At 38.5% G+C, this 15083-nt stretch overlaps 1 protein-coding gene across 1 annotated transcript in view; it reads right to left on the reverse strand.

The window, feature by feature from the left end:
- Positions 1–15083, reverse strand: part of ccdc170 (coiled-coil domain containing 170) — a 78778-nt gene that overhangs the window by 34002 nt on the left and 29693 nt on the right. Inside the window, exons 6-7 of the mRNA XM_073050269.1 lie at positions 14076–14214; positions 1270–1455 (exon numbers count right to left, since the gene is read on the reverse strand). Of these exons, the coding sequence (XP_072906370.1) occupies positions 1270–1455; positions 14076–14214 (325 nt within the window). The remainder of the gene's footprint in view (positions 1–1269; positions 1456–14075; positions 14215–15083) is intronic.

The following is a 15083-nucleotide window of genomic DNA, read 5'->3' on the forward strand; positions in this document are numbered from 1 at the left end:
GTGGCCACCAGGTATCATTTAAATAGTGCAGGAAGGAGAAATGTTGACGTAGAGAGGGATTTGGATATAGCTGTGAAAGCAGACTGAAAGTAAATATGCAGGTGCAGTGAGTGGCTGGGAAGGCCAATGACCTGCCAGCCTTCGTCGCTACAATTTCACAGGGCTCTGGAGAAAGCACATGTTCTGGCTTCTTACCTCAGAAAGGCTATGCCTATCATCAATGGAGCACAACAGCACTTCAGCACACTAATTCCTGGAATGGATGGTCCGTTACAGGAGGAGAGACTGGGTTGACTGAGCCAATACAAACATCAGTTTAGAAGAAAGAGAGGGGATTTCATCGAAGCTAGCAAAATTGATGAGGGAGTACGCCTATCCTGAGAGGGGAATATCAATCCTGCAAACAGCCTCAGGATACAGAGTAAGACATTTTGAATGGAGATGTAACTTCACTCAGAGGATGGTAAACCTATGCAGTGATCAAAATCACGGAATTTATTTAAGAAGATGGATAGATTTCTAGACAGAAATGGGCATCAAGGTGTTGGGGAGAGGGCAGAAATCTGATGTTGAAATAGTGGGTCAGCAGTGAATGTTTTGAATGGCGTAACAGGCTCAAAGGGATAAAAGGCCCTTTTTCCTTTATTTTTCATGTTTGCTACATTGTTATGCAGAAAGCAAATGGGTTAATGGAGACAACTAGGGAGTACAGATGCTGGAATCCAGAGCAATAAAAATCGAGTGGGGGAGGAACTCAGCGGGTCAGGAAATGGACAGTCAACATTCTAGGGTCAACACCCTGCATCTGGACTGAGAGTCCTGGAACAATGGACTAATGTTGTTTGAAAACTCATCTGTCTGTTACACCATGATCAGATTGGACACTTACTGAGAGAAATCTTGCCCTCAGCGCAGTGAGGACTACTCTGAGACTGAACAAGGCATGGGGTGGAAAGAAAAATGACCTGAATTACTGAACAGAGCTATTCTAGATGAAACCATATGGCTGCAGAAAGTCGGTGTGGGAGGAGGAAGGAGGACAGGCTTCTGGTAATGTGGCTTCTCTTTTCAGAAAAGCAATTCACAAATCTGTGATTAAGGTCCATACTAACTGAAGGAATTAATGGAATCTAAACACCATTCTTTCCATATCCCCCTTTGAGACAATTAAGATCAGAAAGTTCCTCCCTCCCATGCCATTTTATGTTTCATTTACCAACGTTCATTATTTCATTTAATTAATTAGAATCAAGATAAACTTCGGCCTACCTTACGAAGGTTCTCCAGTTCCTGCACATAAGAGGCAACTGCTTTCTGCTCCCTCCCCAACTCAGACACGAGTCTCATGATAGTTTCCCGGCTGGCTTTTGACTCCATGTCATGGGCACGAATATTTTCCTCCAAGCTCAGAATCTGGGAACTTTTTCTGGAGTTTTCCTGGTACAGCTCTCCGATCTGGCAAAACACACAGCTAATTCTGTAATTCTGAAATTTGCTGACACCAACTGAAACCGCCAACAACTTTAAGAAAGCAAGATACTCAGATTGAAGAAATGTGGAAGAAACATTTTGGAAAATATACAGTGTGCACATTTTAGATTTTTTTTGGTTTTATAAATCACCTAAAATATAGCTGCAATCTGGACATGTCATTAACTGTAGTCCCTTGAGTCTGATAAATTCTCTTGCAAGGTCAGGTGGTGGGGAAGTCCACAACATACAGCTGTGCAATTCAGTTCGTGATTCTCTCACAGCGCAACATGTGGTAACGCTATGCATCTGGAATGAAACCTCTGCCCCTCCCTCCCTGACTAGATAATCCCCCTTGCCCCCTTATCTGCACAGCAAGGTATTGATGGGAGACATGGGAGTGGGGTTGCTGGGGGAGAAACACAGATATCCAACGCTGTGGGAGTCCTGCTGAATTTAACTGCAGGCCTTTGTTTCTGTTTTTCTGTACTCTTCTTCCGGGCTTGCTGCCAGGCAGGAGGGCCACAGGAGGTCTCTGCCTGAGGCTGTTTGCAGTGGTCACTGGCAAGAGAGAAAGGCTAGGGGTTGGAGGGAAGGGGGATCGGAATAGCAATCCGGAAGGAGACAAGATGGCAAGTGATAGGAAAAATGTGCGGAATTTTAGGGAGAGAGTTGCAGAAAGTCAGACCAATGATCACAAGGGAAGACTTTCCTCAGGGTTAAAGTTCCTTCTATCCCTCTGGGGTGAGAAAAAGAATGACAAAAGGTACTCCACCAGCTTTGTTCTGCTAGTGGGATTTGGTCCACTGAGCAGCATATTTGAAGACACTTTCACTGAAAAGCTGCCCCTTTGATGCAGAAACTCAGGATGCCTGTTATGTTTCTAAAGCGAGATGTAATAAGGCAAAGGTGGGAATAGACCTATATTGAATCCAGCAGAGTCCGCATAGTCCGCTGGAAGAACTCAGCAGAGCGAGCAGCATCAGCGGGAGGAAATGAAATTCTCGTTGTTCCAAATCGAAACTCGGCATTACAATTAATTATGAGAACATAAGAAACGGAAGCAATGAATACCTCATGCTATCTTTTTCTCTTAGTCCCGATGGGCCTACTTTGAGACTGCAGCCCTGGTACTAAACAACCCAGACAAGGAAAACATTATTGTTGCGTTAATCTATGATCTATTCTGTCAACCTTTTTAAAAATGTTTAATGACATTGCCTCTCATTCTTAAAGACTCCAGAAAGTATAGGCCTAGTCTGCCAAATCTCTCTTTATAGGACACATCCACCATCCCAGGAGTCAATCTGGAGAGGTTTTGTTGTGCTCCTTCTATCACAAGCATATCCCTAAGTAGGGGACCAGAATCCCAGGTTCTCTGAGACATTAAAGAATTGCCACAATCAGGAATGTTTCAGTCTATTGATTGGCGCATTCCCTATGATGCCAACATTCTGTGTTTGTTGCATAACATTAGTCAGTCTGATACTTAATCCTATAACCGGGCAGCTGAGAGGCACCATCTCCATCAGATACCCTCAGCTCCTAATTAAACTAAAATCCAAACAATATTTCAGTAGCAACTACTAGGCCCTCAGAACAATTCCCAAGGAGAAGGAGGAGGAAGTTTAGCATTGAATCAGTCGAATACAAACTTATACGACTGGTTCAATGCCATGAGGTGAAGGCCTAGACTAACAATCCACACAACTGAGTTAAAAACCCATCATGGCAGCTGTCAAATTTAACTTCGGTTCTGCAGAAGTAGTCATTTATAATGACAAGCACAAGACTGCCATAAAATTCCTTCTGGTTTATAAATGTTTTACAGGGCAGTAATCATCCTTGGCCCAGCTGCTTATATGCGACCTCAGATGCACCAATATGACTGGCTCTGAAGTGGCCTTGGGGAAATACTCACTTCATGGAAAATGAAGAATGGCCTTACCAGTGATGCCCAGATCCTAAAAACTGAGTACATTTTGACATAAAGTATTTGAGTAATTTGAGTAACATTTGCAGGAGGACCCAGGGATCAGTGGTTTCCCAAGCTTGGAGCTTTGAATTTTAGATACCACTGTTTTAGACCACTTGGAGGCAATCAGTGTGGTTTAACTGTGTTACCTAGCAAACATGATGACCATAATAGGAAACTACAAGGACAGTGGAAGGTAAATCAGTTGAAATTTGGCCACCTTTTATCTAACATTTCCTACATTCATATAAATTGGACTGTGTTACCCCACTTAAGCCAGAATTGTAGCAGTGCAAGGCTTATACATGGGAAACAGGGCGTTTGGCAAGATATCTGAAGAAGACTGGAACATGCTGACCACAGAGAAAAGTACCGATTTAGAGACAAAAAACCTGGCAAGCAAAATAAAGTTAACTTTAAAACAAAGGTAGAATGACTTTTCCCAGATGGCGATAGATGTCCTAATATGGTTTTAGTTTTCTTCACATGTGTTATCCTTAGCCTGAACTCTGCATTGTTACCCTTAGATGACGTCGGGCCTAGCCTGCCAGAGAACAAGTAGTGTACCAAGGCCTGCTTTCAACCTGGTAAGGAATCGTCCAGTTCTGGGAATGTTAAAAGTCAGTCAATAATTTAAATACATTAAAGTAATTAGAATTAAAAATATAACAATTTATTTATTTCAATACTGTGCGGAATAGGCCCTTCTGGCTCTTCAAGTTGCTCACTCAGCAACCCCTGATTTAACCCTTGCCTAACCATGGGACAATTTAGAATGACCAATTAGACTACTAACTGGTAGCCTTTTGGACTGTGGGAGGAAACCAGAAAACCCAGCATTCCACGGGGAGGGTGTAGACACTCTTTACAGATGATACTGGATTAGTGCTAATTGAAGCAACATTGAATAAAGAGGAGTACTTTGGAAAGAACTATCGTCTTAAATAGTTCACTCTTTTATATGTTTAACCAACATTTGAGCTTTTGAATATGGGATTCTATCTATTCCAGCATTGCTATCTTTAGCTATTGAGGTTCCAGAGTATGGAATTCCCTTCTTAAATCTGATCAAAGACGGTCCAACTCCACCACTGCCATGAAACCAACTGACATGGTGGTGTTGTCAAGATTCAGTAAACTGACCTTCATTAACAGTGAATGAGCACTAAGTAACTTGACACTAACTACATGCTCCTTAGACGGTACCGAGTATCTAGCTAGTGCTTCCAGGTCCTCTTCTCCACTGACTATCTCTGGACAGCTTGCACTCTCACCCTGGAACACTTAACTTCTGTCAACTTCTCAGGATACATCAACCAAGCCGTCCAGGTTCAGCCAATCCCATCCAGCAGCACTGCCACTTTACGCTTACACTCCACACCTCAAACCTACACTGACACAGACACTGTCCAACAGTATTTTCACATGCCCCGCTGCTACTTAGCAGAGTTTGTCCTGTCAAGGATCACTCTTGTCAATTTACCATTATCTGTCAGAGTCTCCTTGTGTTCAGGTACTCCTGCATCTCTTTGCAATACTTCTATTAGTTTCTACATAGAAGAATACAGAGTGCAAGAAAGTATATATAAAAGGTCAAAGAAGATTTTTAAAACTACCAATTACATTATATCTGTTCATAATAACAATCTCTTTACCCCGTATTCATGTAAGTTAATCAATAGTTATGTTGAAATATACTAATTTATTACAAAAAAAAAAGAATCTAACCACTACCAAGACCGAAGCTGTTCATTAAGGAGTAAAGGAGGTAAAATACCTTCTCATATAATAAAAATTAATAATAGTCAACATCCGAGTCTAAACAATGAGTTGAAGGTTTTGAAAATAATTCAGAAAAGGTCCCCACAATGTTTGAAAGTCTTGACGAGAGTCAGAAATTGAACAACGAATAAATCTAAACATTACATATTGTCACATAACCATTGAGCATGAGTAGGAGAAAAAACATCTCTCCATTTAAACAAAAGTGTCCTCCTAGCTATAAGAGAGCTAAAGGCCAAAATATGTAAATCAGATGCCTTCAGCTTAATATCTTGTCCTGCAACAATACCGAATAGGGCCGTCAGAGGGTCAGGCTTAAAATTGACTTTAAAGAGTAAGGAAAAAGTTTGAAAAACTTCCTTCTAATATTTTTCAAGATTCCGACAAGTCCAAAACATATGAATTAGTGAAGCTTCTCCATAATTACATCTGTCACAGTAGGGAGATATATCCAAATAAAAACGAGATAGCTTATCCTTAGTCACATGAGCTCTATGTACCACCTTAAATTGTATGAGGGAATGAAGAGCACATAGCAATAAAGTATTAACCAGTTTAAAAATTTCATTTCAAGTTTCCTCAGATATTGATGGCTGTAAATCTTGTTGCCAGATCAAAATCTTAATTTTGTCTAAAGGAACATTCCTCGTCTCCAATAACATACAATAAATATTAGATATTGAACCATTATGAAAAGATGTCAAACTAAGAATTATGTCTAGTAAGTTCTTAACTGAGCTTATAGGAAATGTGCATAATTGAGATCTTAAAAAGTCTCTGATTTGTAAATATCTTAAAAAAGTGAGTTTTGGGTGAGCTGACACTTGCTCAAACGAAAAAAGGTTTCCTCCAACAAACAGATCCCAAAAACATTTAATACCCAGCCTGTCCCATTCTTTAAAAACTAAATCAGTCATGGAGGGTTTAAAAAAATTAGAATAAATGGGACTTGAAAGGGAAAATCTCAATAAACCAAAGTGTTTTCTAAATTGTATCCAGATCCTCAGAGTATGTTCAACTATTAAATTATCAGTTAATTTACTGACAAATAAAGGAAGTGAGGATCCAAGAAGAGAAATAATAGAAAATTTATTAACAGAGTTAGCTTCTAAAGAGACCCATACCAGACAGTCTACACGATTAATATAATATAGCCAAAATGTAAGATATCATATATTAACTGCCCAGTAATAAATCTTAAAATTAGATAAGGCTAAACCTCCAGACTTTTTAGATTTTTGAAGATAAACTTTATTTAAACGAGGACATTTATTTTTCCATATATAGGAGGATAAAATAGAATCAAGAGAGTCAAAAAAGGATTTAGGAATAAAAATGGGTGAAGCCTGAAAAAGAGATATAAATTTAGGTACAATATTCATTTTAATAGAATTAATTCGTCCAATCAACAATAATGAAAGAGGTGACCAATTTAATGATATCCTTTTTACATGATTCAATAAAGTAAGAAAGTTTTCTTTAAACAGGTGTTTGTAATTCTCAGTGACTGTTACACCCAAATAAGTAAATTGATTCCTTACAACTTTAAAAGGGAGATTAGTATTAATTGATACCAAATTATTTAAAGCAAATAATTCACTCTTATATAGGTTCAATTTATATCCTGAAAACTGGCTAAAACGGGAGAGTAAAGGAAGTACACAAGGTAACGAGGTCTCAACATTAGAGATAAAAAACGATATATCATCAGCATAAAGGAAGATTTTGTGAGTAATACCTCTCCTTAAAATACCACAGATATCATTAGATTCTCGAAAAGCAATGGCAAGGGGTCCTAAAGCCAGATCAAAGAGCAACGGGCTCAACGGACAGCCTTGTCTAGTTCCATGACGAAGTTTAAATGGTTTGGAATTTTTGAAAATTAGGAAGAACCCGAGCAGAAGGCTATAGATAAAGTAATTTAATCCATTGAATTAAATCTGGTCCAAAATTAAATTTCTCTGAGGTTTTAAATAAATAATTCCATTCAACCCGATCAAAGGCCTTCTCAGTATCTAAGGATATCACACATTCCGATATCTCCTGGGAGGGAAAGTAAATAACATTTAATACACGGCATATATTAAAATGGGAATGTCAGTTTTTAATAACTCCAGTCTGATCATCAGAAATAATAGGTGAAATATTTTCAATCCTACAAGCCAGAACTTTAGAAAGGATTTTAGTATCAACATTGAGTAATGAAATTGGCCTATATGAAGAGCATTCAGCTGGATCCTTGTTCTTCTTTAGAGTAAGTGAAATAGAGGCTTCATAGAAAGATTGAGGCAAGCTACCCAATTTGAAAGAATCCAGAAAGACTAAGTGTAACTGCAGTATAATAAATAATATGCCTCTCTAGAAATTTTAAAAAATCCTTATCAGATAACAAAGTTGTATTAAATGCCAAAATCTGTCTGTTTGAGGAAGATCAGAGAGATTTAAAGATGGAAATACAGGAGCATGATCTGAAACAGCAATTTCTTTATATTCACAGGAACGAACTGATGAAATCATTTGACTATCAATAAAAAAAATCAATCTGGAATATGTATGATGAACATGAGAAAAAAATGAGTACTCCCTATCTAAAATATGTAAGAAATGCCAAAGATCAACAATATATTTCAAAAAAAAATTGAATAAACAAAGCTGATTTATTAAGAGATGGTGGTTTAGAAGATGATCGGTCTAAAATTGGGCCTAGCCAACAGTTAAAATATCCTCCCATCACCAAAGAATAAAGACTCAGATCTGGTAAAAACAAAAAAAGCTCAAAGAATTCTGGATTATCTACATTTGGGGCATACACATTGGCAAATACTATTAATTTATTATCTTGTTTTCCTGAAACTATAACAAAATGTCCATTAGTATCAGACACTACTTTATGTTGAACAAAGGAAAGTGTATTATCTATAGGAATCGAAACTCCTCCAGATTTGGCCTGAAACGAATGAAAACAAAGTCCATTGCAATGGCCAAAAAAACATAGAGTTTCACATTTGTGTATGTGAGTTTCTTGTAAAAAAATAGGGACCTTAAATTTCCTAATATAAGCAAAGACCTTATTGCATTTAACAGTGTGATTTAACCCTTTCATGTTAAAACTGAGTAAATTAATAGTTTGGTCCATTTTTAATATTATTTAAAGTAAGGGTTAAAGCGTAAGTTAAAACCAACCCATAAACCTTGAGAAATGGTAACCAAGCAACAAGTTGGCTAAAAAAAATTTGAAAATAACTTCTGAGAAAAAAACATACCCCACCCACCTCCCAGAGAAAGAAGACCGACCAATAGAAAGTTGGCACCTACAACTAATGAGAACCCCCCAAAAAACCTGGTGATTGCTCCAATTAGTTTCAAGGTTATTTATATTCCAACCTGGACTAAACAATATCCAAACAAGAAATTCAATTCTCGTATATCAAAACTACAGTATTAAAAAAAACAAAAGGAAATTAGTTACAAAGGTTTACCAAAAGTAAAAGATACAATTATTCATACAAAAAGATATTAAACATTTAATCTTATATCTTTGTGAAAAAACAGGCTAAGCAGTTAGCTTTCAAATTTTAAAAATCTTTATGCTTCAGCATTCAAACGAAACCATTCAAAGGATCCATCTTTAATCAGATTCTCAGTCAAACTGGGTAGCCAAGGGACGGGTTAAAACCCTTGTTAAAAAAATTCCAACAAAACTTGTTTAAGCTTAGCTCATTCCTGCATAACCTCAAGCAAATAGTCTTCGAGAATCTTAATATTCCACCCTATAATGAATCATGCCCCTTTGATGGGATTTGTGAATTAAAAGTTTCTCATTTAATCTTGAGTCTTCATTTAAGGACAAACTAAACAGCTAGTCTTCAGATTTTAAAAACCTTTGTGCTTCAGCAGTTGAATGAAACCATTCGAAAGATCCATTTTCAAGTGAGTCGAGCTGGGTAGCGAAGGGGAGGCTTGAAACCCTTGTTAAAAAACTCGGACATAACTTCATTGAACTTAGCACGTTCCTGCATAACCTCAGGCGAGTAATCTTCAACAATTCTAATCTTGCAATCATTATATTCAATCATGCCTCTTTGACGAGATTCGTTTATTAACAGTTCCTTTGTTTTAAATTCATGAAAACAGATTATTACTGATCTTGGTCTAACTCTGTTAGGAGGTCTAAACATGGGAGACCTGTGTACTCAATCAATCATAGGTGAAGACGCCAAAATTTCTGGAAATAATTATTGCAGAAAGTTTGCAAAGAATTCTGTAGGATAATTACCTTCGGTTAATTCTTCGAGACCCAGATCCCGTAAGTTGTTCCTTCTACTTCTATTTTTTATGTTGATAATCTGCTGTCTTAACTTTTCATTGGACTTCGATTGCTTTTCACAAAGCTTTTGCAGCTCATCCACTTCCATTTCCAAAGACGACAACATTGCTTCATTATTTTTTTATACATTTATCGTGTTCATTAAGAGTTTGTTGAATAGAATCCAATTTACCATCTATTTGTTTAAATTCACAGCTGAATTGTTGAAACTTCTCAGGGGCTTCTCGTGTATGACTTTGCAGCAAATCCATAATACAATCCAAAGAAGCAGGGGGATCATCCTGTTTAGTACCTCTGCCACCCCGTAGCCATAATGAAAAAATACCGCACTTTAAAAAGTTTCAAAACAGGTTGGAAATAGTAAGATAATTAGAGTCGGAGCAACAGCAGATAGCTGTTACTCCATCAGCCACCACCAGGAAATCTCAGGTATTCCTGCATCTAACATCATTTGTATATGTATAATTAATCTAGCTCATCTTATGTACATACAGCCACACTAAGGCATGTTGTGTTTTATAGATTTGCTTTTATATTTATATTTATTGTGTTTTGTCATGCTGCATCGGATCCGGAGTATCAATCACTTTGTTCTTCTTTACGCTTGTGTACTGAAAAATGACCATGAACAGTCCTTGAATCGTGAATCTGACTTCTTTAGGGAGTTACCCCTTCCAATTTCATTGCCTTTGTCATGACTGTACTGATACTGCTGATCTGTACTAGTATTTCCAAATTCATTTACACTGATTCCTTCTCTTTGAGGACAGCAGTGCCATTCAACTTCCCTCACTCATGTTTTTACCCCTTCCTGTCACTCCCAAAACCAAGATGTGGAATGCTAGCCCACCCAGTTCCATACCTAATAAGTTCAATAGTCCAATGGTTCCATTTACTATTGAAGTCTTGCTCTTCAAAAACATCCACAAAACAGAAGAAAATCTCAAAGAATGAAAGAGAGAAAAACTTTAGAACCCCAAAGCCCCTCCCTCCCCCCCGCTCCCATGCACAAGCAGCAGCAAAGCACCCTCCCTCCCTTGACTTGTTCTAACAGGAAGTATCAGCAACCCTCCCCCCACCCCCACCACCAGCCACCAAGCAAGCGATAGCTAAGCCCTCATAGAGACCATGATCTACATCCATCAAAAACTACAGTCCTTAACCCAGCACTTCATTTGCTATTAATCCATTCCGGGGAAACCAATACCAAATAAATCGCTATCCCTTTCTGGCATTTTGTGACACTATGATCCACTCTTCAATCCCGCGCCGTTCCATGCATCCCCCTTCAGTGGCATCTTCTCATGCAAGCACATAGATGCAACAACTGTAGTTGTAGCCTCCCACTTAGGTTGCCCACCACTCCTTCTAGGTTAGTAAGTCTATTTTCACATTTAGTATCTTACTTGGAATGTGGTCTCCTTTATCTTGGGGGAGCCCACACAGACTGGGTGACTTCTTTGTGGAACAAATTTATTCCACAAGGACCTGGAGCATCTATCAACTTTAATAGCTCACCCTTCTCCTCCCACCCCAATCTCCCTGTTGTCGTTACTTTCCATCTGCACTGCTGTAATCAGTTTCAAAATTGGCATTTTGATTAGTCTTCTGGGCTTAAGGCTGAACCAGGGAAATTTACAACTCCTTGGGCCTTTTTGGCAGTCAAGTTCAGACCAGCCAAGGAAAACAATCCAGCTGTACTCTCTTTTCCAGGTCTCAGTTAATAACCTGAAAACTCTAAGTACTCATCTGAGTGATATCTATATATTCAGTGAGTGACTGCCTCCATCACCTGGATGAGCAGCAGGGTACAGACTCCCATCAGCTTCTGGGAGAGCAGTGTTTTCTCTAATTCCTTTGCAACCTCTTTACCAGTTACCTTAAATTTATGACCATTAATTATTAACCAGATTTAAGGGGAAATGGTTCTTCTTATCTGGGCCCCTCAAAATTATACATTCTTCAAGTAAATCTTTCCCTCAGTTCCTTTGGTTCCAAAGGGAAAAAGTCTAAACAATGTTTCCTCATGGCCACATCACTGAAACACCTTTCTTCATCTTCTCTAATGTGATCATGCCGTTACTGGCAATGAGAGCTGCATTAGGATTCCAGCCATGGCCAGCCTGAATTTTATAGCTCTTGGGAAATATCTTACAAGGCTGCATTCCAGGATCTGTTGACATTAATACATAGGGTCCGCTTTTCAATGGTTCTCAGAATCCTATCATTTGTTATGCATTCCCTTAACTTGTTTGTTTTCTCCAAATCTGTCATTTTACATTCTTCTGAGTTTGAATCACTCTTTTAGTCACTCTTTTGACTAACTGAAGTCCACTGGCTGGAAACATGACTATTTTCTGCATAATATGCAATTTTCTTAGCTCTCCTCCTCTATGTAAAATTAAGTCACTCACATATACACATCACAAGAACCAAAGTAGTTTCCACTATGAGTAACCCAAATGGAAATCACCCTTCCAGTTACTAAAACATCCATTCACCATTACCCCACACTTCCTACCACTGAAACAAGTTTCTCACCTTTCTGATCAATCTATAATGTGGAACTTCATCAAAGGCCTTGCTAAAGTCAATATCAAACATGCCATCTTGATCAAAACTCCTTGATATTTCTACAGTAAACCCAACCATAAGTTAGAATTGCAAGTTCATCTCTTGAACACACATGCCAACTATCCCTGATGTATCTATGCCTTTCTAAATGATTTATCCTCTCCCTTGCTTTTTTACCCCAATTAGTTTTCCCACTATCGGGCTGACTTGGCTAATCCCTTTCTTTCCCTTTCTTAAATAAGAAAGCCCCTTTAACAGACTTCCTTTCTCTGATCTCACAACTATAGACAGGAACAATAGGCGAATCATTTTCAGAGCCTCTGCTACTTTTCTCACTTAACAACTGCCTTCTGTTTGTTCTTTTTGTCTTGATAGTGTTTCCGAAACTGCTGGAGCCTGTGCCATGCAGCTTGGAGTTTGATCAAGTGATCTAGAGCTCTGCTGTCCCCAGAGAGGACCAAGAGCTGCCTCATGGGGAAGACCTAAACGGGGCGTGGAGCCATGAACAACTCCATTTTGAAGCATCGAGGTGAATGCAGAGGATTTCAGTGGTTGCTCTCCATAGAGGCCACGGGCCAATGGGTTGGTTTCCAGGTCAGCGGCATTTGGAAAGCCACAGGTCAGCGACAGGTTGGTCACTCGCTCTTCATGGAGGACTGTGTTTGATTCTGATGGGAGGATAGTTTTGAAATCCTAAGATTAATGTGATTATTGGACTGTTGTTCATATTGCTCTCCTTCAGTTTTCTGTGTTTTCTTTCTTGATGTCGATTGGCAGGTTGAGGTTTCGTGGTGGGAGAAGGGGTTGGGGTTGGTTTTGATCCTATTGTCGCTGTTCTTTTCTGCAAGAGAGGGGTTGGGGGTTTGCTGTTATTGTTGCTGGTTTTTATGAGGGGGGTTGGGCATTTGACATTACTGTTGCTGATTTTTTGTGAGGGAGGGGGTTGGGGGTTTGGGGTTTGATGTTCTACCTGCTGTTTTCCATGTGGGCGATCTGTTAGTTTTTGTGCGAGAGATGGGGTGGAGAGTTGAGGGTTTGTGGTCTGCGAGTTTTGTTTCCTTTTCATTTTCATGTGGGGAGGGGGGTTGATGTCTTTTCTTTCAAAGGCACCATGGTTTTTTCTGTATTTCATGGCTATCTGGGAAAGACAAATATCAGAGTGGTATTGTACATGCATACTTTGAAAATAAAATGAACCTTTGAACCTTGTGATGTATAGACTGTTAAAATATTCAACTGCTTAATACTTCCTCTCACATTTTCTGTTTACTTCTACCAATACTTCAACGGCAAAGACTTTGTTAATCTTTCCTTGCAAATTAAGTAGCATTAGGGACCAGAACAGCATTTTTGACAGCAACAGATGATTTCAGAATTAATATGTCTCTGATTTCAGCAACTGAACTGAGTTCAACAATACCAACACCACCCATTTTGGTTACTGGTAATAATTCTTTTCTCATTTAAACCTTCACAAAAGCGCCAAATTTTGTTTTTAATCCCAATTCTCTTTTATCTTTTATGTTCTTAACTCCCCCACTTCCATTTTCCTTGCCTCTCCGCTTATCACAAAATACCTCCCAGCCACCAACTTGAAGTGCTAACTTTTGTCTTGCCGGATTTGTTGAATATTTCCAGGAATTTCTATATTTAGAATGACAACCTCTGAGCCATCAGTAAGTAAATGTGAACATTCCAAATGTTTGATCGTAGCCTTTGGCTGTCCGTTGTGGCCTGGTATGTGAGGTACAAGATATCATTAACCTAATGACATAAACTTCAGTGACTTGTTAAAGAGCGATATGTTAAGACACAATTTTTAATATTATATTATCCTGTTCCTGTTTATTTAACTCTCATAAGAAAATAAGAATTCTGAGTTCTCAGAAAGTTTAGTAACTATTCATTGGGATATTGTGCCCTTGAATTGAAATATGATTAAGATACCTGTGATACAAGGGAATCCAGATCTGCTCCTCTATAATCCATATTAATAGCACGGGTGAGCTTCAACAAAAATTCATCATACTGCTTCACTCTTCTGGTATCTTGTAGCCTGACCTCATCCTGCTCTGTTAATATTTTTCTTGTCAGAAAACACATAAGAAAAGGTAGAAAGTTAAATGTCTTAATATTTAACATTTAATTATTTAGCAATTCAGATATAATTATGCTTGCATACAAAATACTCTAAGCTAAAATTTGATTAAATATGACAAAATGATTATATATCATCTATCTATTAATTGCTCAAACATTTACTTTCTTTTCATAACCATCAATAGTCCTGATCAATATTCCCCCTAATTTGTAATGAACAAGGTGCACAAAAATCTTGTGCTGTGCAGTTTTTTGCCCAGTGACAACAACATGGGCACACTGAATAATTTCTTCAATAAAAGCAGTACTATGGTAATAAGCCAGCTCTAACATCTACAGGCAAATCATCACAAACTCCACATTGACGATACCGCCCGCATCTGAAACTAGAAAAGGAAATGTGATTTTGTATGATCGTGAAATATACTTAACACGCCAACGAGGTAGTGGGTGACAACCTTTTGAGCGCAGTTTAAATTTCTTTGTGCGCTAGTAGCAAAAGATGTGTATACACGCACACACGCACATCTTAGAGGTCTTGAAGAAGGATTTCAGCCTGAAACATCTACTCTTTATTCCTCTCCATAGATGCTGCCTGACCTACTAAGCTCTTCCAGCATTCTGTGTATGGTCATAGTCTCCTTTCTTTGACTTCCTCCTTCTGTGCGTTACCCCACTTATCAGGTTCAGGTGCCTTCCTATTTTTCTTTCTCTTTGCTTCTTCCCTCTGCTTCTTTCTCTGCTCTATTATTTTATTCTTCTCTTTTTTTTATGGTGGATGGTAACATGGCCGAGTTGGACTCATGCAATCCTTCATTGTTCCGTTCTTATTTCCTAGCTCTATACTTTCTCCTA

Source organism: Hemitrygon akajei, chromosome 7, assembly GCF_048418815.1.
Source record: "Hemitrygon akajei chromosome 7, sHemAka1.3, whole genome shotgun sequence".
NCBI lineage: Eukaryota > Metazoa > Chordata > Chondrichthyes > Myliobatiformes > Dasyatidae > Hemitrygon > Hemitrygon akajei.